Below are 27,307 nucleotides of genomic sequence, written 5' to 3' on the forward strand. Positions count from 1 at the left end.
GTCTCTTAAAAGCTTTTGTGTCCTTTAGAGCTTTGGGTTCAGTTTTAGGAATCTGGCCTTAGCATGGGTTCAAGCCTCATCCCACAGATGAGAGCTTCTATAAAGTAATAGTTCGAAGAGGATAATATCAATCTCACATTGACTCAATCCATTGCACTGATATCATTCTCGATCTTTGGAGACAAGGAGTTCTACACTCACTTTTGGAGGGAGCAGATATATCTCTCTCTGCCAAGTGCAGTTGTCCATACCAGCGAGGTGGTGACATTGATGATATTGTCACTGAACTAGTAATCCAGAATTCTAGGTTAATGTCCAGGGAACATGGGTTTCAAATTTTACCATAGCAGACAATGAAATTTGAATTCAGCAAAAATCTGGAATAAAAAGCTACTTTTATAATAAACATGGAACTGTTGTAAAATCCTATCTGGTTCACTTATGTTCTTTTGGGAAGGATACCTGTCAGCCTTACCTGCTTCATTTGTGACTCCAGACTTCTCGGCAGTGTGGCCAACTTGAGGCAATTTGGGCTGGACAACAAATGCTGGCCTTGTGAGTGAATTCACATCCCATAAACAAAGATAAAAATAATAGAATTGACAAATAAAGTACCAAGCGTGGTCTTCTGGAAAAATGCCTCTTTGAGCACACAGTCTGGAGTAGAAGTGCAGTAACCTAGTATTGAGGAAGCACTATACTGGAGGAACTGCCAACTTACAGATGAAATGGTAAACTGGGGTCTCATTTATCTTCGAAGCTGGAAGGAACAGATCCCAAAGTACCTTTCAAAGTGTAGGCAAGATTTTCTAATAACATTCCCTGCATTTATCTCTCAGCCAAGTTTATTAAACCAATCTACGTGGTCATTCATTCAGTGTTATTTTGGATATTTAGCTGTGTGCAGCTTAACTGTTGCATTCCCTCCATTATAACAATAACTATAATTCCAACATGCTTAATACCATGGTGGTTGTGAGAAACACTGCAAACTGCACTTTCTTTTACGTTTTCTCTGACTTTGCTCATTAATGCAGTACAAATTAGCTTTTGTATCACATCTTCTGTGTCCTTGAGACAGCCCAAATTGCTGCACCATGGTGAATTAATTTTGTTGGTAGTATTTGTAAGCAAACCCTCACTTACATTTTATGGTACATGAGGGTAGCAACAAAATAAATAGTTCTTGGCAGATTTAGTTGAGAGTTGATCAAGATACCACTGGAAGTCTTTTTTGTTTGCTCAGAGGTCTTTTACCACCACCTGAACAGGTAGGTCAGACCTCAGCTTAATACGTCTCATTTGATAGACTGCTAATAATGCAGTTTATTAATGAATTGTAGCTTCAGCTTGAAATTTGACCTTATATCCTGATGTGGGACATCAATCAATAACGTTCCAACTTAGCAGTGGATGTTGCCAGTAAGTCCAGCTCGCACAAACTCAGGAATAAGATGTTTGGCTCACTTTGGTGAGTTTCTTGTTTGCCCCAATATATCCAGGGTTTTCCTGGTTATAGGGAAGAAGAGCAGTACAGAACTCTAGACTGCTATTAATGGAGATCCATTGCAACCTTTGAATGGGGCCAGAGCAGATATTCCTTTCTTTATTCTGCAGTGCCAGTGTTTGCTGTCCATGACCACTGTGTAGATCCAGCATATGTGAAACTAACAGCAGGTCCCAACTCTGTGGATAACTTTTCTAAACCATCTGTCAATCATGTGCTAGGTTTTATCAAAGAAGGATTTGGAAGGGGTTGCTGCTACACTCCAAAGATGATCCTGGGCATGACATTCTAATATACAGGAGGTGGAACAAAGAGGAGGCAGAAAAATCAGCTCTCTAGTGTATTTTGGTCTGAAATGACTATTACTAAAATTATTATTGTTCTTGCTTCCATATACGGGTGCAGAGGAGGTTTACCAGGATGTTGCCTGGTATGGTAGGAAGATCGTATGAGGAAAGGCTGAGGCACTTGGGGCTGTTTTCATTGGAGAAAAGAAGGTTTAGGGGTGACTTGATAGAGGTGTACAAGATAATTAGGGGTTTAGATAGGGTTGACCATGAGAACCTTTTTCCACGTATGGAGTCAGCTATTACGAGGGGGCATAGCTTTAAATTAAGGGGTGGTAGGTATAGGACAGATGTTAGGGGTAGATTCTTTACTCAGCAAGTCGTGAGTTCATGGAATGCCCTGCCAGTAGCACTGGTGGACTCTCCCTCTTTATGGGCATTTAAATGGGCATTGGATAGGCATATGGAGGATAGTGGGCTAGTGTAGGTTAGGTGGGCTTGGATCGGCGCAACATCGAGGGCCAAAGGGCCTGTACTGCACTGTATTTTTCTATGTTCTATGTTCTATATGGTATTTTATTTCAGCATTGGTAGTCAATCAAACTGATTTTGTTTGCCATTTGGGCCCAGCAATCTAAGCATCACTTTCTTATCAGTTTTGGCTAAAATTCTCTGAGTTTTGTTTGTTCAGGAAAGAACAAGTAAAATTTCATTGCATGCTGCTTCTATCTAAAGAAACATTTGTTGTGTGCTGATAGCTTTAATTGCCTAGAAGACAAAAGAAAAGATATTTACAAATTAAAGCAATTACTTGACAATAGACCTTTGAGTAAACCTGCTGCATTGAATTGTAGAATGCACTACCTCTTCACTTTCCATTGTTGGTCCGGTACCACAAAGGAAAATTAGAGCCTATTTCTTGTGTGACACTTCTAGACCTATTTCTGTATAGGCATGTATTTGGAATAATATGTAAGCTTTTGCACAGCATTATTCTTTTGTTCAGACTGTGTATGTTGACATTAAAATAGAAAACAAATGCAGCGAATGCTGGAGAAATTAACAGATCTGGCAGCATCTGTGAAGACCGATATAGAGTTAATGTTTCAAATCCATTATGACTCTTCTTCAGAACTTGAAGATACAGTAGAGTATGGATTAGACGTGTTCTTGAAGAGCAGTAAGGTTTGCTTGTTTTGTAAGTCATGTTTTGTCACATTCAAATGTCATAGTTAATTTTCTTTTAAATCCCCTGTTTTTTAAACATGAGTGGGGAGGGGAGAGAAAGAACAGCCTTAAGCTCTGAGTGTGAATTGCAAAGAAAACGCTGGTTGGATTGCTTTCATTGAAAGCAAATTTTAAAAATCATTTCTTCTATAGGAAGGATGTTGTTAAGCTTGACAGGTTGCAGGAAAGATTTAAAGGATGTTGCTGAGACTGGAGGGTTTAAGTTGTAGTAAGAGGCTGAATAGACTGTGGTAATTTTCTGTGGAGCATCAGAGGCTGAGAGATAACATTATAAAGGTTTATAAAATCATGAGGAGCAATGACAGGGTGAATAGCTACAGTCTTTTTCCTAGGTGGAGGAATCCAAATCTAGTAGGCATAGGTTTAAGGTGAGGGTGAAAGATTTTAAAAGGACCTGAAGGGATAACTTTTTCACGCAGAGGGTGGTGCTTGTATGGATTGAGCTGCCAGAGGACATGGTGGAGGCAAGTACACTTACAACATTCAAAAGACCTCTGGATTGGTACATGATTAGGAAGGGTTTAAAGTGATATGGGCCAAGTGCTGGCAAACGGAACTAGGTCACACTGGGATGCCTGGTCGACACAAATGAGTTGGACTGAAGGGTCTGTTTCCATGCTGAATGACTCAGTAACTCTATTTTCAAAAGTGTTCTTTGCTGACTATTGCTGAGGGCTTTGTTATGTCACCATCAATGCTTTGCGGAGGTTAGAGATTACGTTTATTTGAGCAGGGGCTGTGAGTTGCTAATTTGATTGACAGTTTAAAGATGTGATTAAAAGTTGTTTCATGTGAAGAATGAATTTGTGTTTGGTTTTATAAAAGTGGAGCACTTGAGATTTGAAAACTTTGAATAGGCTTCATGGATGAGATTTTTCACGAGCTCGTATACAGGAGTGGCAGCTGTATTAGATTGTTTGTTTATTTTTACATATACAGGGTTTAGTGGGGTTAAAGTACTGAGAGAGCTGGAGAGCCTAATTGCTTCTAAAACATTTGGGACAGAATTGTAGAAGACCACAATCATTCACCCATTGTCATGATCTTCTGGTGTTAGTTGTCCCAACTCAATCCTGACATGTCTTAATGGAGTGAAAACTACATGGGACCCCCATGTTGGAAAATTTCTTAACTCCAGCTACCTGACTCAACAGCGAAAATCTGAACCTTCAGTCCTAAGTGAGGAATTATATGGGAGGCGATATAGCTATTGAATAGGATTTTAACTTGTAATTAAATGGGTTCTAGTGAGTTAAAATCTTGTTCAGTAATAATAATACAATAGCTGGGCAGTGTCTACTTTCCCCTCTCTGCAAAGTGGTATTTTACTGTATGATATTTCAAATCAAAAGTTGATGGATTTACATCCACCAGTTATATTTCTGGAAACTTGCACTATCATACTTTGAGCTGCTTATGTGGAGCTACAGGTATCTATGGATTTATAATCAACCTCCAACATTATAGGGAAATTAGAATCAATTAAACTCCTGCAAAAAAAGTCCTAAGAAGATGCTTTTTTTTTAAATTTAGTTTATAAACTTTGATTATTTTCATGGTTTCATAATGACGCTTATGTAATTTTTTTTTAACTACCTTACAGAGCTAGATGCAGGACAGGTTGGATTGGCTCTGTCTTATGCTATCACGTTAATGGGCATGTTCCAGTGGGGAGTGCGACAAAGTGCTGAAGTTGAAAATCTGGTAAGAGTGCTGTTAAAATATTAAATTGTTTGGCAAACTACAAGCATTTAATGAGTTAATTGTCCAGTGGGGAGTTTCTGCTTTCAACACAAGCGGTGATTTGAGAGCAATTGGAATCCAATTTCAGAAGTGTTTCTTTCCTCAACATTCTGTTCAAATTTACCTGCATATTACCAAATATAAAATCCATCGTGAACCAGTGCATTTAAGCATTATTGAAACAAGTTTTAAAAGTTTTTGCTTTAAAAATATCTCTTGATATATTTAATATTTGATTATTTTAGCTGAAAATGACTATATCACAAACAAAAAATTTGAATCATAATTTTAACCAACCTGGCTGTAAGTAACTTAATTTGTAATTGCAGAAATTACTATACAAAGTTATTGTAGAGTCATTGAGTAAGACAGAATGGAAGCAAACCAATCAGCCCAATTCATTCATGCCGACCAGGTTTCCTGAACTAGTCCCATTTGCCTGCATTTGGCCCATATCCCTCTAAATCTTTCCTTTCCATGTACCTATCCAAATGTCTTTCAAATGTCATAATTGTACTCACGTTTACCACTTCCTCTGGCAGCTCGTTCCATGTATGCACCAGCCTCTTTGTGAAAAGACTGATCCTCAGGTCCCATTTAAGTCTATCCTCTCTCACCGTAAACTCATGCCCTCTATTTTTGGAGCCCTCTATTTTTGGAGTCCCCTATTCTGGGGAAAAGGCCTTGGCTATTCACATTATCAATCCTCCTCATGATTTTATAAACCTCTTTAAGCTCATGTCCTTCTATATTCCAGAGAAACAAGTCCCAGCCTATCCAGTCTCTCCTTATAACTCAAGCCCTCTAGTCCCAGTAACATCCTTGTAAATGTTGTTTTGCACCCTTTTCAGTTAAGTAACATCTTTCCTTTAGCGGGGGCAACCAGAGTTGTAAGCTATACTCCAAACGTGGCTTTATCCCAGTCTTGTTCAGCTGTAACGTGACATCCCAACTTCTGGACTCAATGCTTTAGCTGATGAACCCAAGTATGCCAGACACCTTCACCACCCTGTCTACCTGTGATATCAGTTTCAAGGAACTATGTACCTGCACCCCTAGGTTTCTCTGTTCAACGACACTTCCCAGGGTGCTACCATTAACAATATAAATCCTGCATTGGTTTGTCTTGCCAAAATGTAACATCTCGCATTTATCTAAATTAAATGCCGTCTGCCATTCTTTGGCCCAGTGGACCAGTTGATGAAGATCTCATTGTATTCTTAAATATTCATCTTCATTATCCACTATACCACCAATTCTGATTTTATCTGCAAACTTACTAACCATGCCTCCTATATTCTCATCCAAATTGTTTCTATAAATAACTAACAACAGTAGACAAAAGAACAATCCTTGCAGCACGCTGATGGTCAGAGGCCTGCAGTCTGAACAACAACACTCTACTAACATGCTCTGTCTCCTAGTGCCAAGCCAATTTTGCATCCAATTAGCTAGCTCTTCCATGTTCCCATGTGATCTAGCCCTACTAAACGGTGTATCTTATCAAAGGCCTTGCTAAAGTCCATGTAGACAATATCTACTGTGCTGCCTGCATCTAGCAGGAGAAAGTGAGGACTGCAGATGCTGGAGATCAGAGTTGAATGCATGGTGTTGGAAAAGCTTAGCACATCATTGGAGGAAATTCCTGATGCAGGGCTTGTGCCTGAAACGTCGATTCACCTGCTCTTTGGATGCTGCCTGACCTGCTGTTTTTTTCCAGCACCACTCTCTCGACTGCCTGCATCTATCATCTTGTCACCTCTTCAAAAGATTCAATCAAATTTTTTAGACATCATTTCCCATAGAATGAAGCCATGCTGACGACCCTTAATCAGTTCTGCATGTAGTTCATGTTTCTCAGAATCCCCTCCAACAACATCCCCATCACTTACATCAGGCTCACCGGTCTGTAGTTCCCTGGTTCTTCCTTGCAGCCTTTCTTAAGTAATGGCACAACATTAGCCATCTTCCATTCTATTGGCAGCTCACCTGTGGCTGTTGAAGATGCAAATAAATTTTCTCAGGGCCCTGAAACTACTTCCCTAGCTTCTCGCAATGTCCTGGGATGTACTTGATCGGGTCCCAGGGAAATATCTACCTTTGTGTTTAAGACCTCCAGAGTCCCGTCTTCTGTAATGTGAGCTCAATTAAAGGCATTGCTATTTATTTCACCAAGTTCCCTAGCTTCTATACCTTTCGCCACGGTAAATACTGACAGGAAATATTCATATAGAAACTTACCCATCTCCTGTGGTTCCACATAGATGGCCTCATTGATGTTTAGGGCACCCTATTCTCTCCCTTGTTACTCTTTAGCCAGTAAGGTATTTATGGAATCTCTTTAGATTCTCCATAACCTTATCTGCCAAAGCTATCTCTTATCCCTTGTATGTGTACTCCTACACCTGTTGTACTCCTCAAAGGATTCATTTGATCTCAGCTGTCTATATCTGACATATGCCTCCTTGCTCCTGACCAGAGTCTGCAATATCTCTGGTCATCCTGAATTTCCTACTCCTGCCAGTCTTGCTCTTCACACGAACAGGAATGTGCTGGCCCTGAAATCTCGTTATCTCGCCTTTGAAAGCCTCCCACTTGCTTTACCTGTGAATAGCCTCTCCCAATGAAGTTTTGAAAATCCTTGTCTAATACCATCAAAATTGGCCTTGCTACAATTTAGAACTTTAACTTGTGGACCAGGCCTATTCCACAACTATTTTAAAACTAATAAAATTATGGTTACTAGTCCCAAAGTGCTCTTCCACTAACACCTCAGTCACTTGCCTTGCCTTATTTCCCAAAAGAAGGTCAAGTTTTGCCCCGGCTCTAGGACCATCTACATATTCATTGAGAATGTTTTCATGTGCACACTTAAAAACCTCCTCCATATCTAAGTCAAAATCACTATGGCAGTCCCAATCTATGTTTAAAACCCCATACTGTTACAACCCTATTATTCGTACAACTCTCTGTAATCTCCCTATATATTTGCTCCTCAATTTCCTGCTGACTGTTGGGGGAGTCTTTCATACTTTCCCATCAAAAGTGATCATTTCCCCTCTATTGCTCAGTTCCACCCAGCTTCACTGGACAATCGCCCAGGAATATCCTTCTAAGTACTGCGAGATGTTTTCCCTAATCAAAAATACTACTCCTCCTCCTCCTCTCTTGCCTCTCCTCTATCCTTTCTATAGCATCTGTACCCTGGAACGGTGAGGTACCGGTCCTGTCCCTCCCTCAGCCATGTTTCAGTTTCCAGAATAGCTATCCCAGTCCCATGCCCTGAGTTCATCTGCCTTATCTGTCATTGCATTGAAATAAATGCTATCTAATACATCAGTCTTCTCTTGATCATTGTAATATTCTTGTCTGCCTTGTCTATTTAACTTACTCTCTTTAACTTCTATACCAGTTCTGAACTTCTCTCTTGACTCAACACTGCTTAGGGTCCCACCCACTGCCAAACTAGTTTAAACCCTCGCGAGTCTCTCTAGCAAATTTCTACAACCATTTGCAAGTTTTATTCAAGTATTCACTTTATTAATGAATCATAAAGAATTGCATTCAAAAACTTTTTAAACTTGTCTGTTAACATAATCAGTTTAACTATAAGAGCCTCGTTAAAGGTCTTTTGGCACAACGGTTGTGTCCCTCCCACTGTATTCAAATCCCACCTTAACCAGTTTGATTCAAAGTAATTTATTGGCCTTCAAGTAAGTGCAGTAGTGATTATTTCATTCTGTGAGGACAGAGTTAACTTCCAGTGCAATTAATTCTAAAGAGCTTGGAAATGCCAACTACATTTAGTTTCTGCCTTATATTCAGTACTTCCAAATCAGGTTTGTCAATGTTATGTGACTTGATGCATATTTTTTGGATTTTTTTATATTTGTTCAGTGGGTATAGGTTTCATTACCTGGGCTAGCATTTATTGCACATCCCTAGTTGTCTTTCAGAAGTTGGTGGTGAGTTGTCTTCTTGAACTACTGTGATCCATTTGTTGTAGATAGGCCCACAATGCAATCATAGAATCCGAAAAATTTGGAAACAGGCCATTCAGCCCATTGAGTCCACATCATCCCTCCAACGAACATCTCACCCAGAAACACGCCTCCTACTCTATCCCTATAACCCTGAATTTCCCATGGCTAATCTACCTAGCCCACACAGCCCTGGAAATTATGTCCAATTTAGCACAGCCAAGCCACCTAACTTGCACATCTTTGGACTATTAGGGAGGGAGTTACAGAATTTTGACAAAGCATTTTTCAAGTAATGGCAATATATTTCTAAATCAGCATGATGAGTAATTTGGAGGAGAACATGCAGGTACTGCTGTTCTCATGTATCTTGTGCTGTTGTCAATGAGATTGGTTGTTGGTTTGGAAAGTGCTGTCTGAAGAACCTTAGTCTTGGATGCTGTCAAGCTTCTTGGGTATTGTTGGAGTGCACTTATTCAGGCACTCATGACTTGTGCCTTGTAGATGGTGAACAGGCTTCGGTGTCATTAAGAGATAGAATACTCCCCACAAAAGTGTTAGACTCTGACCTGCTCTTGTAGCCACAACATGCATATTCAATTTCTGATCAATAGCAACTTTCAGGAGGATGATTGTAAGGGGTTCAAAAATTTTATTTATTTTCCTTCATCCTCTGCCACTGCTATGCAAAGCTAAGTGTATGTTGGAGGTTTTTTTGATAGGACCGTTGATGACTCTTTCCATCACTTGCCTCATGATCAAGCGTAGACAACAAGGCATCTTGGGCTGTTGTCTTACAGGGCGTAAGCATACACTAAAGATTGAAATGAGTGAATACTAATAATCAAAGTAAAACTTAGCATGTAGGAGCAATGCTCCCTCTGCATTGGCAAAGGACCAGGCCATCAGGTGTGAGGCATTCTTTGTATTATAGAATCATACAGTATAGAAGCAGGCCTTTGACCCCATTGAATCTGTACTGACTAAGATACATATATCTACACTTGACCCACTTGCCAGCACTAGGCTCACTGTCATTTACTGTACATGACATAGGTCTAGCCCATTCCTCAATCTTCTGCCATGGCAATCAGGGAAACATTTATGGTTTATCTGGAGGTTAAAAATATAGTACATTCATAGGCACACAATATGCAACCTTCTAGATAAAAACAAAAGACACAGAAACAGAAGTAGGTCATTTTTCCCATTGAGTCTGCTCTGTGATTCAGTGATATGGCATATCTGATACTCCTTAACTGCACTTTCCTGCCTTTTTCCCATAACCCTTGATTCCCTTTCTGATTAAAAATCTGTCTATTTCATCCTTGAATATACTTACTGACCCACCCTCAATAGCCCTCTGTGTTAAAGAATTCCACAGATTCATTACCCTCAGAGAGGAAATTCCTGCGCATCTCTGTCTTAAGTAAAAGGTGAAGTAACCATAGGATGCACAAGATGGGGAAGGAAACTGCAGGGGATGGGGACAATTGAAATGTGGAACTTATTCAAGGAACAGTTACTGCATGTCCTTGATAAGTATGTAGCTGTCAGGCAGGGAGGAAGTGGTTAAGTGAGGCAGTTGTGGTGTACTAAACAAGTTGAATCTCCTATCAAAAAGTAGAAGAAAGCTTATGTTAGGATGAGATGCAAAGACTCAGGACGCTTGAGAGTTACAAGCTAGCCAGGAAAGACCTAAACAGAGAACTAAGAAGATCTAAGAAGGGACATAAGAGATCATTGGCAGATAGGATCAAGGAAAACCCTAAAGCTTTCTACTAATATATCAGGAATAAAAGAATGACTAGAGTAAGCTCAAGGACCTTGATTGGGCCAATCAAGGACAGTAGTGGAAAGTTGTGTGTGGAGTCAGAGGAGTGGATAAGTGGTAAATGAATATTTTGTGTCGGCATTCACACTGGAAAAAGACAATGTTGTTAAAAAGTTGAAAAATGTGGTGCTGGAAAAACACAGCAGGCCAGGCAGCATCCGAGGAGCAGGAGAATTGACGTTTCGGGCATAAGCCCGTCTTCAGGAAGGCTTATGGGAAATGTTCATTCTGGAGTTCAGTTACTAGTGGTGTACCACAAAGAATAAATTGATCAGGGTTTTGTGAAGGGTAGGTTGTACTTCACGAAGCTTATTGAGTTCTTTGAGAAGGTGACCAAACAAGTAGATGAGGATAAAGCGGTTGACGTAGTGTATGTGGATTTCAGAAGGTGTTTTGATAAGGTTCCCCACAGTAGGCTATTGCACAAAATACGGAGGCTTGGGATTGAGGGTGACTTAGCGGTTTGGATCAGGAATTGGCTAGCTGAAAGAAGACAGAGGTTGGCGGCTTATGGGAAATGCTGAAAATGTGTTGCTGGAAAAGCACAGCAGGTCAGGCAGCATCCAAGGAGCAGGAGAATCGACGTTTCGGGCATGAGCCCTTCTTCAGGAAGGCTTATGGGAAATGTTCATTCTGGAGTTCAGTTACTAGTGGTATACCACAAAGATCTGTTTTGGGTCCACTACTGTTTGTCATTTTTATAGGAAGAGGGCGTAAAAGGATGGGTTAGTAAATTTGCGGATGACACTTAGGTCGATGGAGTTGTGGACAGTACCGAAGGATGTTGCAGGTTACATAGGAGCATAGATGAGATGGCAAATAGAGATTAATGTGGAAAAGTGTGAGGTGATTCACTTTGGAAGGAGCAACGGGAATAAAGATTACTGGGCTAATGGTAAGATTCTTGGTAGTGTAGATGTGCAGAGAGATCTCTGTGTTCATATGCATAGATCCCTGAAAGTTGCCACCCAGGTTGAGAGGGAAGTTAAGAAGGCATACGGTGTGTTAGCTTTTATTGGTAGAGGGATTGAGTTTTGGAGCCACGAGGTCATGTTGCAGCTGTACAAAACTCTGGTGTGGCCACACTTGGAGTGTTGCATACAGTTCTGGTCACTGCATTATGAAAAGGATGTGGAAGCTTTGGAAAGGGTTCAGAGGCGATTTACTAGGATGTTGTTTGGTATGGAGGGAAGATGTTATGAGGAAAGGCTGAGGGAATTGAGACTGTTTTCACTAAGGAGGAGAAGATTGAGAGGTGATTTAATTGATTCACCTGGACCTTCTCTGACACCTCCCTCCCCTTCCTGGACCTCTCCATCTCCATCAATGATAACTGACTAAGAGTCATAGAGATGTAGAGCATGGAAACAGACCCTTCGGTCCAACCTGTCCATGCCGACCAGATATCCCAACCCAATCTAGTCCCACCTGCCAGCACCCGACCCATACCCCTCCAAACCCTTCCTATTCATATACCCATCCAAATGCTTCTTAAATGTTGCAATTATACCAGCCTCCACCACATCCTCTGGCAGCTCATTCCATACACGTACCACCCTCTGCGTGAAAAAGTTGCCCCTTAGGTCGCTTTTATATCTTTCCCCTCTCACTCTTAAACCTATGCCATCTAATTCTGGACTCCCCGACCCCAAGGAAAAGACTTTGTCTATTTATCCTATCCATGCCCCTCATAATTTTGTAAAACACTACAAAGGTCACCCCTCAGCCTCCGACACTCCAGGGAAAACAGCCCCAGCCTGTTCAAACTCTCCCTATAGCTCAAATCCTCCAACCCTGGCAACATCCTTGTAAATCTTTTCTAAACCTTTTCAAGTTTCACAACATCTTTGCGATAGGAAGGAGACCAGAATTGCACGCAATATTCCAATAGTGGCCTAACCAATGTTCTATACAGCCGCAACATGACCTCCCAACTCCTGTACTCAATACTCTGACCAATAAAGGAAAGCATACCAAACGCCTTCTTCACTATCCTATCTACCTGCGACTCCACTTTCAAGGAGCTATGAACCTGCACTCCAAGGTCTCTTTGTTCAGCAACACACTCTAGGACCTTACCATTAAATGTATAAGTCCTGCTAAGATTTGCTTTCCCAAAATGCAGCACCTCACATTTATCTGAATTAAACTCCGTCTGCCACTTCTCAGCCTATTGGCCCATCTGGTCCAGATCCTGTTGTAATCTGAGGTAACCCTCTTCGCTGTCCACTACATCTCCAATTTTGGTGTCATCTGCAAACTTACTAACTGTACCTCTTATGCTCACATCCAAATCATTTATTTAAATGACAAAAGGTAGAGGACCCAGCACCGATCCTTGTGGCACTCCACTGGTCACAGGCCTCCAGTCTGAAAAACAACCTTCCACCACCGCCCTCTGCCTTCTACCTTTGAGCCAGTTCTGTATCCAAATGGCCAGTTCTCCCCGTATTCCATGAGATCTAACCTTGCTAATCAGTCTCCTATGGGGAACCTTGTCGAACGCCTTACTGAAATCCATATAGATCACATCTAGTGTTCTGCCCTCATCAATCATCTTTGTTACGTTTTCAAAAAACTCAATCAAGTTTGTGAGACATGATTTGCCACGCACAAAGCCATGTTGACTATCCCTAACCAATCCTTGCCTTTCCAAATACATGTACATCCTGTCCTTCAGGATTCCCTCCAACAACTTGCCCACCACTGAGGTCAGGCTCACTGGTCTATAGTTCCCTGGCTTGTCTTTACCGCCCTTCTTAAACAGTGGCACCATGTTTGCCAACCTCCAGTCTTCTGGCACCTCACCTGTGACTATCAATGATACAAATGTCTCAGCAAGAGGCCCAGCAATCACTTCTCTAGCTTCCCACAGAGTTCTCGGGTACACCTGATCAGGCCCTGGGGATTTATCCACCTTTCACCATTTCAAGACATCCAGCACTCTCTGGACATTTTGCAAGATGTCACCATCTATTTCCCTACATTCTATATCTTCCATATCCTTTTCCACAGTAAATACTGATGCAAAATACTCATTTAGTATCTCCCCCATTTTCTGTGGCTCCACACAAAGGCCACCTTGCTGATCTTTGAGGGGCCCTATTCTCTCCCTAGTTACCCTTTTGTCCTTAATATATTTGTCGACATACTTTGGATTCTCCTTAATTCTATTTGCCAAAGCTATCTCATGTCCCCTTTTTGCCCTCCTGATTTCCCTCTTAAGTATACTCCTACTTCCTTTATACTCTTCTAAGGATTCGCTCGATCGATCCTGTCTATACCTGACATATGCTTCCTTCTTTTTCTTAACCAAATCCTCAATTTCTTTAGTCATCCAGCCTTCCCTGTACCTATCAGCCTTCCCTTTCACCCTGACAGGAATATACTTTCTCTGGATTCTTGTTATCTCGTTTCTGAAGACTTCCCATTTTCCAACCGTCCCTTTACCTGCGAACATCTGCCTCCAATCAGCTTTCGAAAGTTCTTGCTTAAACCGTCAAAATCGGCCTTTCTCCAATTTAGAACATCAACGTTTAGATCTGGTCTATCCTTTCCATCACTATTTTAAAACGAATAGAATTATGGTCGCTGGCCCCAAAGTGCTCCTCCACTGACCCCTCAGTCACCTGCCCTGCCTTATTTCCCAAGAGTAGGTCAAGTTTTGCACCTTCCCTCGTAGGTACATCCACATACTGAATCAGAAAATTGTCTTGTGCACACTTAAGAACTTCGTCTCCATCTAAACCTTTAACACAATGGCAGTCTCAGTCAATGTTTGGAAAATTAAAATCCCCTACTATAACTATCCTATTATTTTTATAGATAGCTGAGATCTCCTTACACGTTTGTTTCTCAATTTCTCTCTGACTATTAGGGGGTGTGTAATACAATCCCAATAAGGTGATCATCCCTTTCTTATTTCTCAGTTCCACCCAAATAACTTCCCTGGATGTATTTCTGGGAATATCCTCCCTCAGCACAGTTGTAATGCTCCCCTTTGTCAAAAGTGCAGCTCCCCCTCCTCTCTTGCCTCCCTTTCTATCCTTCCTGTAGCATTTGTATCCTGGAACATTGAGCTGCCAGTCCTGCCCATCCCTGAGCCATGTTTCCGTAATTGCTATGATATCCCAGTCCCATGTTCCTAACCATGCCCTGAGTTCATCTGCCTTCCCTGTTAGGGCCTTTGCATTGAAATAAATGCAGCTTAATTTATTAGTCCTACCTTGTCCCTGCCTGCCCTGATTGTTTGACTCACTTCTGTTCTTAACTGTACCAGTCTCAGATTGATCTCTTTCCTCACTATCTCCCTGGGTCCCGCAAACCTCCCCCACCCCACCCCATACTAGTTTAAATCCTCCTGAATAGCTCTAGCAAATTTCCCTGCCAGTATATTAGTCCCCTTCCAATTTAGGTGCAATCCGTCCTTCCTGTACAGGTCACTTCTACCCCAAAAGAGATTCCAGTGATCCAAAAATGAGAATCCTTCTCCCATACACCAGCTCCTCAGCCATGTATTCATCTGCTGTATCCTCCTATTCCTGCCCTCACTAGCTCGTAGCACTGGGAGTAATCCAGATATTGCTACCCTTGAGGACCTCCTTTTAAAATTTCTGCCCAACTCTCTGTAATCTCCCTTCAGACTCTCAACCTTTTCCCTTTCTATATCGTTGGTTCCAATGTGGACAATGACCTCCTGCTGGCCCCTCTCCCCCGTGAGAACATTCTGCACCCTCTCTGAGACATCCTTGATCCTGGCACCAGGGAAACAACACACCATTCTGCTTTTTCTCTGCTGGCCACAGAAACGTCTGTACCTCGGACTACAGAATCCCCTAACACAATTGATGTCTTGGAAGCCGACATATCTCTCGTTGCATTAGAGCCAGTCTCGATACCAGAAACTTGGCTGTTCATGCTTCGTTCCCTGAGAATTGACACTGACATTTTTACAAACCCACCGACTCCCACAGCTACCTGGACTACACCTCTTCCCACCCTTCCTCCTGCAAAAATACCATTCCGAATTCCTCCGCCTCCACCGTATCTACTCCCAGGAGGACCAGTTCCAACACAGAACACACCAGATGGCCTCCTTCTTTAGAGATCGCAGTTTCCCTTCTCACATGTTTGAAGATGCCCTCCAATGCATCTCATCCACATCCCGCACCTCCGCCCTCCAACCCCACCCCTCCAACCGTAACAAGGACAGAACCCCCCTGGTCCTCACTTTCCACCCCACCAACCTTCGCATAAACCATATCATCTGCCGACATTCCTGCCACCTCCAAACGGACCCCACCACCAGATATATATTTCCCTCCCCATCCCTTTCCACAAAGACCGTTCCCTCCGTGACTACCTGGTCAGGTCCACACCCCCCCAACAAACCACCGTCCCTTCCTGGCACCTTCCCCTGCCACTGCAGGAATTGCAAAACCTGTGCCCACATCTCCTCCCTCACCACCATCTAACGCTCCAAAGGAGCCTTCCACATCCCTCAAAGTTTCACTTGCACATCCACTAATGTCATTTATTGTATCCGTTGCTCCCGGTGCAGTCTCCTCTCCATTGGGGAGACTGAACACCTCCTTGCAGAGCGCTTTAGGGAATATCTCCGGGACACCCGCACCAATCAGCCCCACCGCCCCGTGACCCAACATTTCAAATCCCCCTCCCACTCTGCTGAGGACATGCAAGTCCTGGACGCTCCCTCACCATCCGACGCCTGGAGGAAGAACACCTCATCTTCCCCCTCAGAACACTTCAACTCCAGGGCATCAATGTGGACTTCAACAGTTTCCTCATTTCCCCTCCACCCCACCTTACCCTAGTTCCAACCTTCCAGCTCAGCGCTGTCCTCATGACCTGTCCTATCTGCCAATCTCCCTTCCCACCTATCCGCTCCACCCTCCCCTCTGACCTATCACCTCCATCCCCTCCCCCACTCACCTATTGTACTCTTCTCCCCAGTCCCCCACCCCCATTTATCTCTCCACCCTGGAGGCTTCCTGCCTGTATTCCTGATGAAGGCCTTTTGCCCGAAACGTTGATTTTCCTGCTCGGATGCTGCCTGACCTGCTGTGCTTTTCCAGCACCACTCTGATCTAAACTCTGGTTTTCTGTGGTCCTCACTTTTGCCTCGGTGATATAATTGAGACATATAAAATAATCAGAGGGTTAGATAGGGTAGACAGTGAGAGCCTTTTTCCTCGGATGGTGATCGCTAGCACACGAGGTCAGAGCTTTAAATTGAAGGGTGATAGATGTAGGACAGACGTCAGAGATAGTTTCTTTACTCAGAGTCGTAGGGGCATGGAACGTACTGACTGCAACAGTAATGAACTCACCAACTTCAAGGGCCTGTTAAATGGTCATTGGATAAACATTGGATGAAAATGGAACAGTGTAGGATAGGTAGGCTTCAGATTGGTTCCATAGGTCATCGCAACATTGAATGCCGAAGTGCCTGTACTGTGCTGTAATATTCTATGTTTCCACCATATTCTTACCAGACTGTATCCCGCTGTAGACTCTTTGTATCACCCTCAGCACTTAGCTTTCCAGCTAATTTTGTGTTACCCACAAACTTCACAATAGTACGTTAACTTTCCTCAACCAAGTTATTAACATATGTAGTAAACAATTATGTCCCTACACTGATCCCTGTGGTGAACCACTAGTTAGAAGGGGCTAGAATGGATCTGCGTTCCTTACAAAGAATACACATTGTGAATCAAGGGAAACAAAAATGTATTGAGGATCACAGAGGGCAACATTGTGCATTAGAGAACTTTATGTCTGCTGTAATTAGAGGACATCTGCTGTAATTTGTAACTTAAAATAATTTTGCCCTCCGATTGGATACCTGACTTAACATATTTTGTAAATATTAGAACGGTTGTCATCCAATCCTGCTTTTTGTGTACAGGGTGTAACTGGGAAATTTTCTACATTACCAATAGATACCAGTGTTGCAGCTTTCCTGGAATAGCTTGGCTAGGGGTATGGCTAGTTCTGGAGCACAAGGTTTAAGTCAATTTCCAAAATGTTGTCAGGGCTTTGTAGAATCCAGTGTCTTTAGCCATTTCTTGATGTCACATGGAGTGAATTGATTTGTCTGAAAATGCTTCAGCTTTGGTTTTTCCCTGGTGTGGTGGGCTCTCCATCATTGAGGAAGGTGATATGTGTGTATTAATATCAGGTTTGGAATCTAGGTCTCCAACTATATGCAGGTTTATGTTGGTGACTCCTGTGAAGGGTTTTCTTTTTAGAAAAACAAAGTCTGCAGAACAGTGATTAAATCCAGCAGTTTGTCAGAAAGCAGATGACTGCAGACCTCTGATATTGGGTATTGTTGGGTTTACAACAAGTAGAGCAAACATCTAACACCATTAGGTTTATTTTCAGTTCAAAAGAACATAGGATGAGTGACACAGAGAATGCTAGAGAAACTCAGGAGATCTTGCAGCATCTGTGGAGTGAGAAATCAAGTCAACATTTCGAGTTTGGTAGACAGTCATCCTGGAATTAATACATTCATTCTATTTCTATCTTCACAGATGCTGCCAGTTTCTCTAATATTTCCTGTATTTGTTACAGATTTTTGGATGAGCAAAGCATTTTTTTTAAATTCAGTTCAGAAGATATCAAGGTTTAGTTTCTCTCATAAGGGTAGTTCAAGGCAATTTAGGAAACAAGTTTATCAGCACAAGGGTTTAGTTGGTAAATCATCCAAAGCAGAAGAGTTTGATTGGAAATCTGCTGGCTATTAGAATAGACAAAGTTTGGGCTCCAATTCGTGAGAACTTCATGGTGGCAGATTTGGAAACGATTCATTGAGTTGTCTTCACAATCCAAGGCAAGAAATTGTCAGGTAAGTCAAAACATTCAAACCTCTCTCATGGATAATGACAGGAAATAGGATTGAACTTTCCTCTTACCGTGTAATTTAAGATGTTTCTAACTGTCTTTGACATTTAACTAGCTTTTTTCTTTCATGCAATATATGTCTGCTTTGTTGTTAAAGAAAATCTGCAGCCTCATGAATATGTTTCAGTGACCAGCAACCATGTCAATGATCTAAACAAAAAAAAATCCAATCCATTCTGGCATGTGTCTTCTTTAGTACTTAGAAATTAGACTTGAACTTAGAACTTAGAATTCCTACAGTGTGGAAACAGGCTCTTCGGCCCAACAAGTCCACACCGACCCTCCAAAGACTAACCCACCCAGACCCATTACCCCGGACTAATGCACCTAACCTACACATTCCTGAACACTCTGGGCAATTTAACATAGCCAATTCACTTAACCTGCACATCTTTGGATAGTGGGAGGAAACCCAGGCAGATACAGGGAGAATATGCAAACTCCGCACAGACAGTCGCTCGAGGCTGGAATCAAACCTAGGTCCCTGGCTTTGTAAGGCAGCAGTGCTAACCACCGAGCCACCTTGCCACCACTGGGAGTACGGTAGTACCACCATCTAGGATCACAGCCGTTTGTTGCTTCCTCCGTTTGACATGCAAGTAGTCCTGTATTATAATTTATAGACATATCTGGTTCTGCTTCTGGAGTATCCTGTCACATTCTTCATTGATGCAAGTTGATCCCCTGGATTGATAATAATGATAGAGAGGGAATATCACAGAATCCCTACAGTGCAGAAGAGGCCATTCAGCCTACTGGGTCTACACCAATCCTCCAAAGACATCCCACCCAGTTCTACTCACTTCTAAATAACTTAGTTCTCAGCTTTAATCTATGCAGACACTTCTGCATAAGGAAACGATTCTCACTATCCACTCCATCTGTGCCTCTCATAATTGAGTATACCTCAATCAGATGGCTGCTCAGCTTCCCTTTCTCCAACGAAAACAAATCCAGCCTCTCCTCATAATTGATACTTTTCATTCCAAGCAAAATCCTGGTGAATCTCCTTTGCACCTTTTGCAATGTAATCACATCCTTCTCATAGTTTGGCAACCAGAACGGCAAACACTATTCCATCTATATAAACAATTTTTATAAAGTTGTCACAGTGCAGAAGGAGGCTATTTGGCCCATCTTGTCTGCACCAGCCATTGCCCCCACAATCTTGAATGGTGTTCCATTTCAAGCAAATGTCTAAATCCATTTTCAAACTTTCGATTAAACCTGCCTTCACCTTACTCTCACGCAATGCATTTCTGACCTTGACGACTCTTAGCTACATGGGTGCCACTTGATAAAGCTTATTCTTTAGTTTCTTTTGTCAGTTATATGAAATCTGCATATACCTTTAAGCTCTTGATTCTTTCACTAATGGGAAAGTTTATGCCCATTTCCTTTGTCCGGAAACCTCCTCCACGTGATAGCAATCCTAATTTCTCCAATATATCTTCACAAGTGAAGTAACTTTGAGAATAAGATAAAACATGGAAGAAGGGCTTTTGCCAGAAACGTCGATTTTCCTGCATCTCGGATGCTGCCTGACTGGCTGTGCTTTTCCAACACTACACTAATGTAGGTTCAGCCTAACAAGTCCACACGAACCCTCCGAAGAGCATCCCACTCGCCCTGTCCCTGTAACCCTGCATTTCCCATGGCTAATTCACCTAACCTACACATCCTTGAACACTATGGGTAATTTAATAGTGCCAATCCATCTAGCTTGCACATCTTTCGACTTGACAGAAACCCATGCAGACATGGGGAGAATGTGCAAACTTCACACAGAAAGTCATAGAAATGTACAGCATGGAAACAGACCCTTCAGTCCAACTCGTCCATGCCGATCAGTTATCTCAACCCAATCTAGTCCCACCTGCTGGCATATCTTGCCATACCCTTCCTATTCATATACCCATTCTGATGCCTTTTAAATATTGCAATTGTACTAGCTTCCACCACTTCCTCTGGCAGCTCATTACATACACGTACTACCCTCTGTGTGTAAAAGTTGCCCCTTAGGCCTCTTTTATATCTTTCCCCTCTCACCCTAAACCTATGCCCTTTAGTTCTGGATTCCCCCACCCCAGGGAAAAGTCTTTGTCTATTTACCCTATCCATGCCCCTCATGATTTTTTAAACCTCTATAAGGTCACCCCACAACCTCCGATGCTCCAGGGAAAACAGCCCCAGCCTATTCAATCTCTCCCTATAGTTCAAATCCTCCAATCCTGGCAACATCCTTGTAAATCTTTTCTGAACCCTTTCAAGTTTCACAACATCTCTTCGATAGGAAGGAGACCAGAATTGCATGCAATATTCCAAAAGTGGCCTAACCAATGTCCTGTACAGCCGTAACATGACCTCCCAACACCTGTACTCAATACTCTGCCAGTAAAGGAAAGCGTACCAAACACCGCCTTCACTATCATATGTACCTGTAATTCTACTTTCGAGGAGCTATGAGCCTGCACTTCAAGGTCTCTTTGTTCAACAATACCGACTAGGACCTTACCATTCAGCGTCTAAGTCCTGCTCAGATTTGCTTCCCCAAAATGCAGCACCATGTCAGTTCTGCACTTGCAGTATCAACTTAAGTTTTGTATTAAGTCTGTAGTAGAGTTAAAATCCATGAACATCCAACTCAAGGGTTAGAATACTACCGCTAACACATGCGGAGTCTGGAATGCTCACAATAGTAAGATTTTAGTTAATATTTTTGTGTTTTATGTTTTGAATCATTGGTAAACATTTTATGAATAATATGTTCAGTGTTATTTTATATTGGATCCTCACAGCTGGCAAGTGGATTTTTTGTTTCAAGTAAAGTGGTTTTGATTTAAATCTTGTGCGAAATGAAGTTGTTTGACTTACTGTGCCAGTCAAATTCCTCCTCATCATTCTAATTTGTGGGCGGCACGGTGGCACAGTGGTTAGCACTGCTGCCTCACAGTGCCAGAGACCCGGGTTCAATTCCCATCTCAGGCGACTGACTGTGTGGAGTTTGCACGTTCTCCCCTTGTCTGCGTGGGTTTCCTCCGGGTGCTCCGGTTTCCTCCCACAGTCCAAAGATGTGCAGGTCAGGTGAATTGGCCATGCTAAATTGCCCGTAGTGTTAGGTAAGTGGTAAATGTAGGGGTATGGGTGGGTTACGCTTCGGCGGGTCGTTGTGGACTTGTTGGGCCGAAGGGTCTGTTTCCACACTGTAATCTAATCTAATCTAATCTAATCTAATTTGTTTTCTTGTAGATGACTTCAGTGGAGCGAGTGCTGGACTACACTGAACTTGAAAGTGAAGCACCATGGGAATCACACAAGCCCCTACCTGATGGCTGGCCACACCATGGAGCCATTGTCTTTGAAAACGTTAACTTTGGCTACAGTCCAGATTGTGAGCCTATTCTACAAGATCTGAATCTCTCAATCAAATCCAAAGAAAAAGTAAGCAAACTAGCTACTGTTCAGCAATTAATCATTTTGACTTACTTTATTGGAGAAATCTGATTTTACCTAGTCATTGGCTAATTCCTAGTATTATGCTGTGTAATTATCAAAATCAAACTAAGAAAGAGAAAAATGAAAATACTGTAAAGTTTTCAAGCAAGATTCTCAAAAGGTCTTCGTGAATGTTCCCTGATTCTGTTGCTAACAAGTTAATGGCTGTAAAATTTTCATTCCGCTATCAAAACTAAAACGAAATCATATGAAAAGAATATTCCTTGAGTACTTGTGTTGTACTTGTACAAACAAATTTATAAAATTAAATTACTTAGCTTTCCTCTATATCAATATAGAAACAGAGAGGATTTATCAATACCAAATGTTGTGTAGAGGATAATGATGACTAGTCGATTGCATGATGTGATTAGTATGAATCTAAAATAATATTCCACAAAAGCTTAGACACTGAGCAGTATACACCTAAATAAGTAATACCATTATAAATGAAGAAACCAGTCAACCATTGTCTGCTGGCTTGTTATCATAAAAATGCAAACCTAATTCCGTAACCATACCTTCTGCCCGTAGCCCTATATGTTATACTATTCTTCTGCAATAGTTTCCTTGTCAAAAGTATGTTTGCTCCTGTCTTAATCACTCCCTTGTTGCAAACCAATCCATATTCCAAAACCTCTGAATGAAATTCTCATAACTTCTCTTTACTACATCTGTTTAGCACTATACACTAACTTGTATCTTGTGCTTTTATATCTTGCGTGCCCTGTTTATGAAAAGGCTGCATTTGTGGCTACCGCCACCGCAAGGTGGAAAACTGCACATTTGCAAAATAATTGAAGTGTTATTTTTAAACTGTCATGGAGCAGACTCTATACCATATGTTATATAGTCAAAGAAACACAAGTACATTTGGGAGGAGCCCTGAGAATAACCTTCAAATGCTGACACTGTTTGCAGTTTTGCATTGAACGTTTTCACTGTTTTAACAAACATTTTGTACTTTGAAGTCATTTGTCCAGCACTGATTTCATTTTTGTCTTGCCGTTGTTAATTGTCCTACAATCAATTGGATTGTACATTTTACTGTACTTAATGCATTTCATGTTGACATTTTCCTGTAGTTTGTTCCCGTAACTTGTGCAACTGTGTTTTGAATGCCTCTGTGCTTGGTCAGATGGATCAGTGTCCACTTATAATGGCTGCACCCATCCATGTTACTGAGAATGCAAACTCTGTTGCGCAATTCAAAATGTTATTAGTTTTCTTTTTAAATGGCATTATGTTCCTGCTCTTGTATTTTCAAATGACTACATATCGAAAACACAGGAGCAGGATTTTTCTGAAGGCAGAGTTTCAATGATGTTCACCAAATGGTGGTGGCGGCAGAGTAGGCAATATCCTAGCTCCTGTGCATGGGCTTGTGCTCTTTATCTGCTTTTTTTTCCCCTTTTCTGACCCCCCTTTGCTCAGTTTTATTTAGTTTTCGCTCAGACTTAATGGCAAGGTCCTCGGGAGTGTTGCTGAACAAAGAGACCTTGGAGTGCATGTTCATAGCTCCTTGAAAGTGGAGATGCAGGTAGATAGGATAGTGAAGAAAGCATTTGGTATGCTTTCACTTATTGGTCAGAGTATTGAGTACAGGAGTTGGGAGGTCATGTTGAAGCTGTACAGGACATTGGCTAGGCCACTGTTGAAATATTGCATGCAATTCTGGTCTCCTTCCTATTGGAAAGATGTTGTGAAACTTGAAAGGGTTCTGAAAAGATTTACAAGGATGTTGCCAGGGTTGGAGGATTTGAGCTATAGGGAGAGTTTGAATAGGCTGTGGCAGTTTTCCCGGAGCGTCGGAGGCTGAGGGGTGACCTTTGTAGTGTTTTATAAAATCTTGAAGGGCATAGATAGGATAAATAGACGAAGTCTTTTCCCTGGGGTGGAGGAGTTCAGAACTAAAGGGCATAGGTTTAGGGTGTGAGGGGAAAGATATAAAAGAGGCCTAAGGGGCAACTTTTTCACGCAGAAGGTGGTACTCGTTTGGAATCAGCTGCCAGAGGAAGTAGTGGAGGCTGGTACATTTGTAACATTTAAAAGGCATCTGCATGGGTATATGAATAGGAAGGGTTTGGTGATATATGGGCCAGGTGCTGGCAAGTGCGATTAGACTGGGTTGGGATATCTGGTCAGCATGGACGAGTTGGACCGAAGGATCTGTTTCTGTGCTGTACATCTCTATGACTCTCTGACTTGCCTTATAAACAGAGCTCATTGGTAGAACGGTGGCATGGTGTGTTCTGAAGCCCAGAGCAGGACTCTAGTGGCAGCATGGCCTGCACTGGTGAAGCCTCCGGAGTGGGACTGCAGCAGCAGAGAAGGAAATATTTTACTCTCTTTAAGTTATCTTTGTTTACCTTTTATTTTATTTCTGAATTAATGGTGCGTATAAATGGTGACTCAAACTACATGAACTCATTTATCAAATTGCAAGGTCAAACAACCTTCCCAAACTCTCCTCATCCCTGGTTATTTTGAAACTGTGTCTCCTAATGCAACACTCAGCACTAAGTCTTACCAATGTCCCGTACAGCTGCAAAATGATTTTGCTACTTCAATACTACGTCCCCTGTGAAGTTGAGGAAAATCTCACTTAAGTTGCTTAGTTAGAAGTAATAACCTAAAAATTCCAATAAGCAATGTCTAAAAATCTGATGAACTTTGAGTGAGGTGGGGGGGTAGATTTGGAGTGAAACTAGATTTTGCCATTTCTGGTGACAAGAGATCATGAAATTCTTAGAGGATCCTCTGATATTGTTTGGGAGTTTTACAAACAGCAGCACAAATTTGCACCTCTGCAGTGAGCAGAAGGAGCCCCAAGGGAGGTATGCGCACTTGGCATTGATGTCATGTATAGATACCTTAATGTAATACTCGTGTGACAATTGCTCCCAGTATTTTAGAGGATATGCAGTTTCAACAAGACTGGCTTGCTCCCCAAAACCTCCCACCCTGCGCAGAGTTACAAGAAGCCTCTTCAATATCCCTGCATCACTATGGAGTGGGCACTGTAGGTTCGTAAGTATAGGATGTCAGCACAGAAACAGTTTGTTCGGTTCCTGTTGATATTTATTTGAATCTTTTCCCATCTTCTTAAATTAATCTATACTATTTGTTTCTTCCACTCCCTGTGGTAACCAATTCCACATTCTCACCACCTACTGGGAAAAAAAAGTTTCTTCTGAATTCCTTATTGGATTTCTTCGTGACTATGTTACATCAATGGCATGTAACTCTCCTCACAAACAGAAACATTCTCCAGCTCGCCACTCTTACCAAAACCTCGCAGAATTTTAAAGATCACTATGATCTCACCTCTCAGCTTTCTTTTTTCTAGATAAGAGACCCACCATGTAAACGCTTATATTTACAGAATCTTCTTTTTAAGATTTGTGTTAAAATCAAAGCTGCACCTGTGAGCGAATATTAAGAATGGCTGCAAAAACTAAAGGTATTGTCGCATTCTTTCGAAAAACACTGCCACAATCTTTGTCATTTGGTAAACAGGCTTTTGAAGTTGTCAATTGGAAAATATTTGCAATTGGAATGTTAACACTATCAAGTCAAGTGGAATTCATTAGGATTGCTTACTGAGTTCCAACCCTGTTTATTGGAATGTAAGATGACAGATTGTCCAATTATTTATCTATAGTATCAAGAGAAGCCAAGAACTTTTAAGATTTCATGGCACTTAAGGGAGTCTTCTAATTTATCCCATTATTCACGCTGTTGACATTATACTGTGGTAGAAAGTGAGGACTGCAGATGCTGGAGATCCTGAAGAAGGGCTTATGCCCGAAATGTCGATTCTCCTGTTCCTTGGATGCTGCCTGACCTGCTGCGCTTTTCCAGCAACACATTTTCAGCCATTATACTGTGGTACTCTGCAATTGTCTTAAAATGCTCACAAAAACAGATATTGCTGGAAAAGACCAGCTGGTCTAGAAGTATCTGTGGAGAGAAAGCAGAGTTAACATGGTGGCTGAGTGGTTAACACTGCTGCCTCATAGCGCCAAGGACCTGGGTTCAATTCCAGCCTCTGGCGACTGTTTGTGTGGAGTTTGCACATTCTCCTCATGTTTGTACACTCCGGTTTTCTCCCACAATCCAAAGATGTGCAGGTTCGGTGAATTGGCCATGCTAAATTGCCCATGGTGTTAAGGGATGTGTATGTTAGGTGCATTAGTCAGGGGTAAATAAGACCATAAGACATAGGAGTGGAAGTAAGGCCATTCGGCCCATCAAGTCCACTCCACCATTTAAGCTGCTCTGCGTTCCATGGCAATGAATTCCACAGGCCCACCACTCTCTGGCTGAAGAAATGTCTCATTTCCGTTCTAAATTGACCCCCTCTAATTATAAGGCTGTGCCCACACATCTAGTCTCTCTGCCTAACACAAACAATTTCCCATGTAGAGTAACAGGGTAGGGGAATAGGTCGAGGTGGATAACTCTTCGAAGGGTCGGTGTGAACTTGTTGGGCCAAATGGCCTGTTTTCACGCTGTAAGGATTCTATGATTCTGTGAACATTTTGAGTCCAGTAACCCTCTAACTTCAGAACTGGTGAGTTTTCCCAGCAATTTCTCATTTTGTTTCTGATTTCCAACGCTTGCAGGTTTTTATGTTTAAACTTAAAAGGAACTAAGGAACATCTTCAGTAACGCTTTACATTGCCATTATAATAATTATAGAAAGGACAATTGATTTGTGAGTTCCATTATCTGATTGCAATTCATGAGGCTCTCCTGGACTAAAATAGTTTTCAAAAGGAAAACGCTGATTTTAAAATCTGCCAGCTGATCACGCAGGTTAGCCAAGCTTTAATGAACTGTTGTGGAATAAAGAAAACCTTCTGAATTGAAATTTACATTTTTATCAAAAGACATTACAGCTAGTACACCCAGTCAGCCATGAAGAAAATCCCATCTTCTATTTTTGATTTGCACCTCTATCATAAGTTTCACATATTGGAAATAAAAGATTTCACCTACAATTATTTGGCTTGGAAACATGACTTCAGACATTGCGATACATAAATCAGCTGTATTTTGGGGAGAAACTTTGTCAGAGATTTTGTCTGGAACCAGTATTCTCCTGGCCTTTCAAGAAGGAAAGGTACTTAGTGGTAGAACTGATGAAAAAGAAATATCAGAACTCAAAGGGCAACTGAAATATTATCTATTGCTAAGGAGGCAAAACTATGGCTCTTGATAACAAGACACCCACATGACCTCATAGTGAGACTGAATCTGGGCTGGGATGGAATCA

The 27,307-nt window shown here is 41.8% G+C and overlaps 1 protein-coding gene across 4 annotated transcripts in view; it reads left to right on the forward strand.

The window, feature by feature from the left end:
• Positions 1 to 27,307, forward strand: part of abcc4 (ATP binding cassette subfamily C member 4 (PEL blood group)) — a 624,022-nt gene that overhangs the window by 445,506 nt on the left and 151,209 nt on the right. For all 4 annotated transcript variants that reach the window (XM_087987997.1, XM_087987995.1, XM_087987994.1 and 1 more), the window contains 2 exons: positions 4,646 to 4,746; positions 21,781 to 21,972. In XM_087987997.1, the coding sequence (XP_087844123.1) occupies positions 4,646 to 4,746; positions 21,781 to 21,972 (293 nt within the window). The remainder of the gene's footprint in view (positions 1 to 4,645; positions 4,747 to 21,780; positions 21,973 to 27,307) is intronic.

The sequence above is a fragment of the Chiloscyllium plagiosum genome, unplaced genomic scaffold (assembly GCF_037043375.1).
Source record: "Chiloscyllium plagiosum isolate Xiang-an unplaced genomic scaffold, Cpla_swu_hap1 HiC_scaffold_6, whole genome shotgun sequence".
NCBI classification, from domain to species: Eukaryota; Metazoa; Chordata; class Chondrichthyes; order Orectolobiformes; family Hemiscylliidae; genus Chiloscyllium; species Chiloscyllium plagiosum.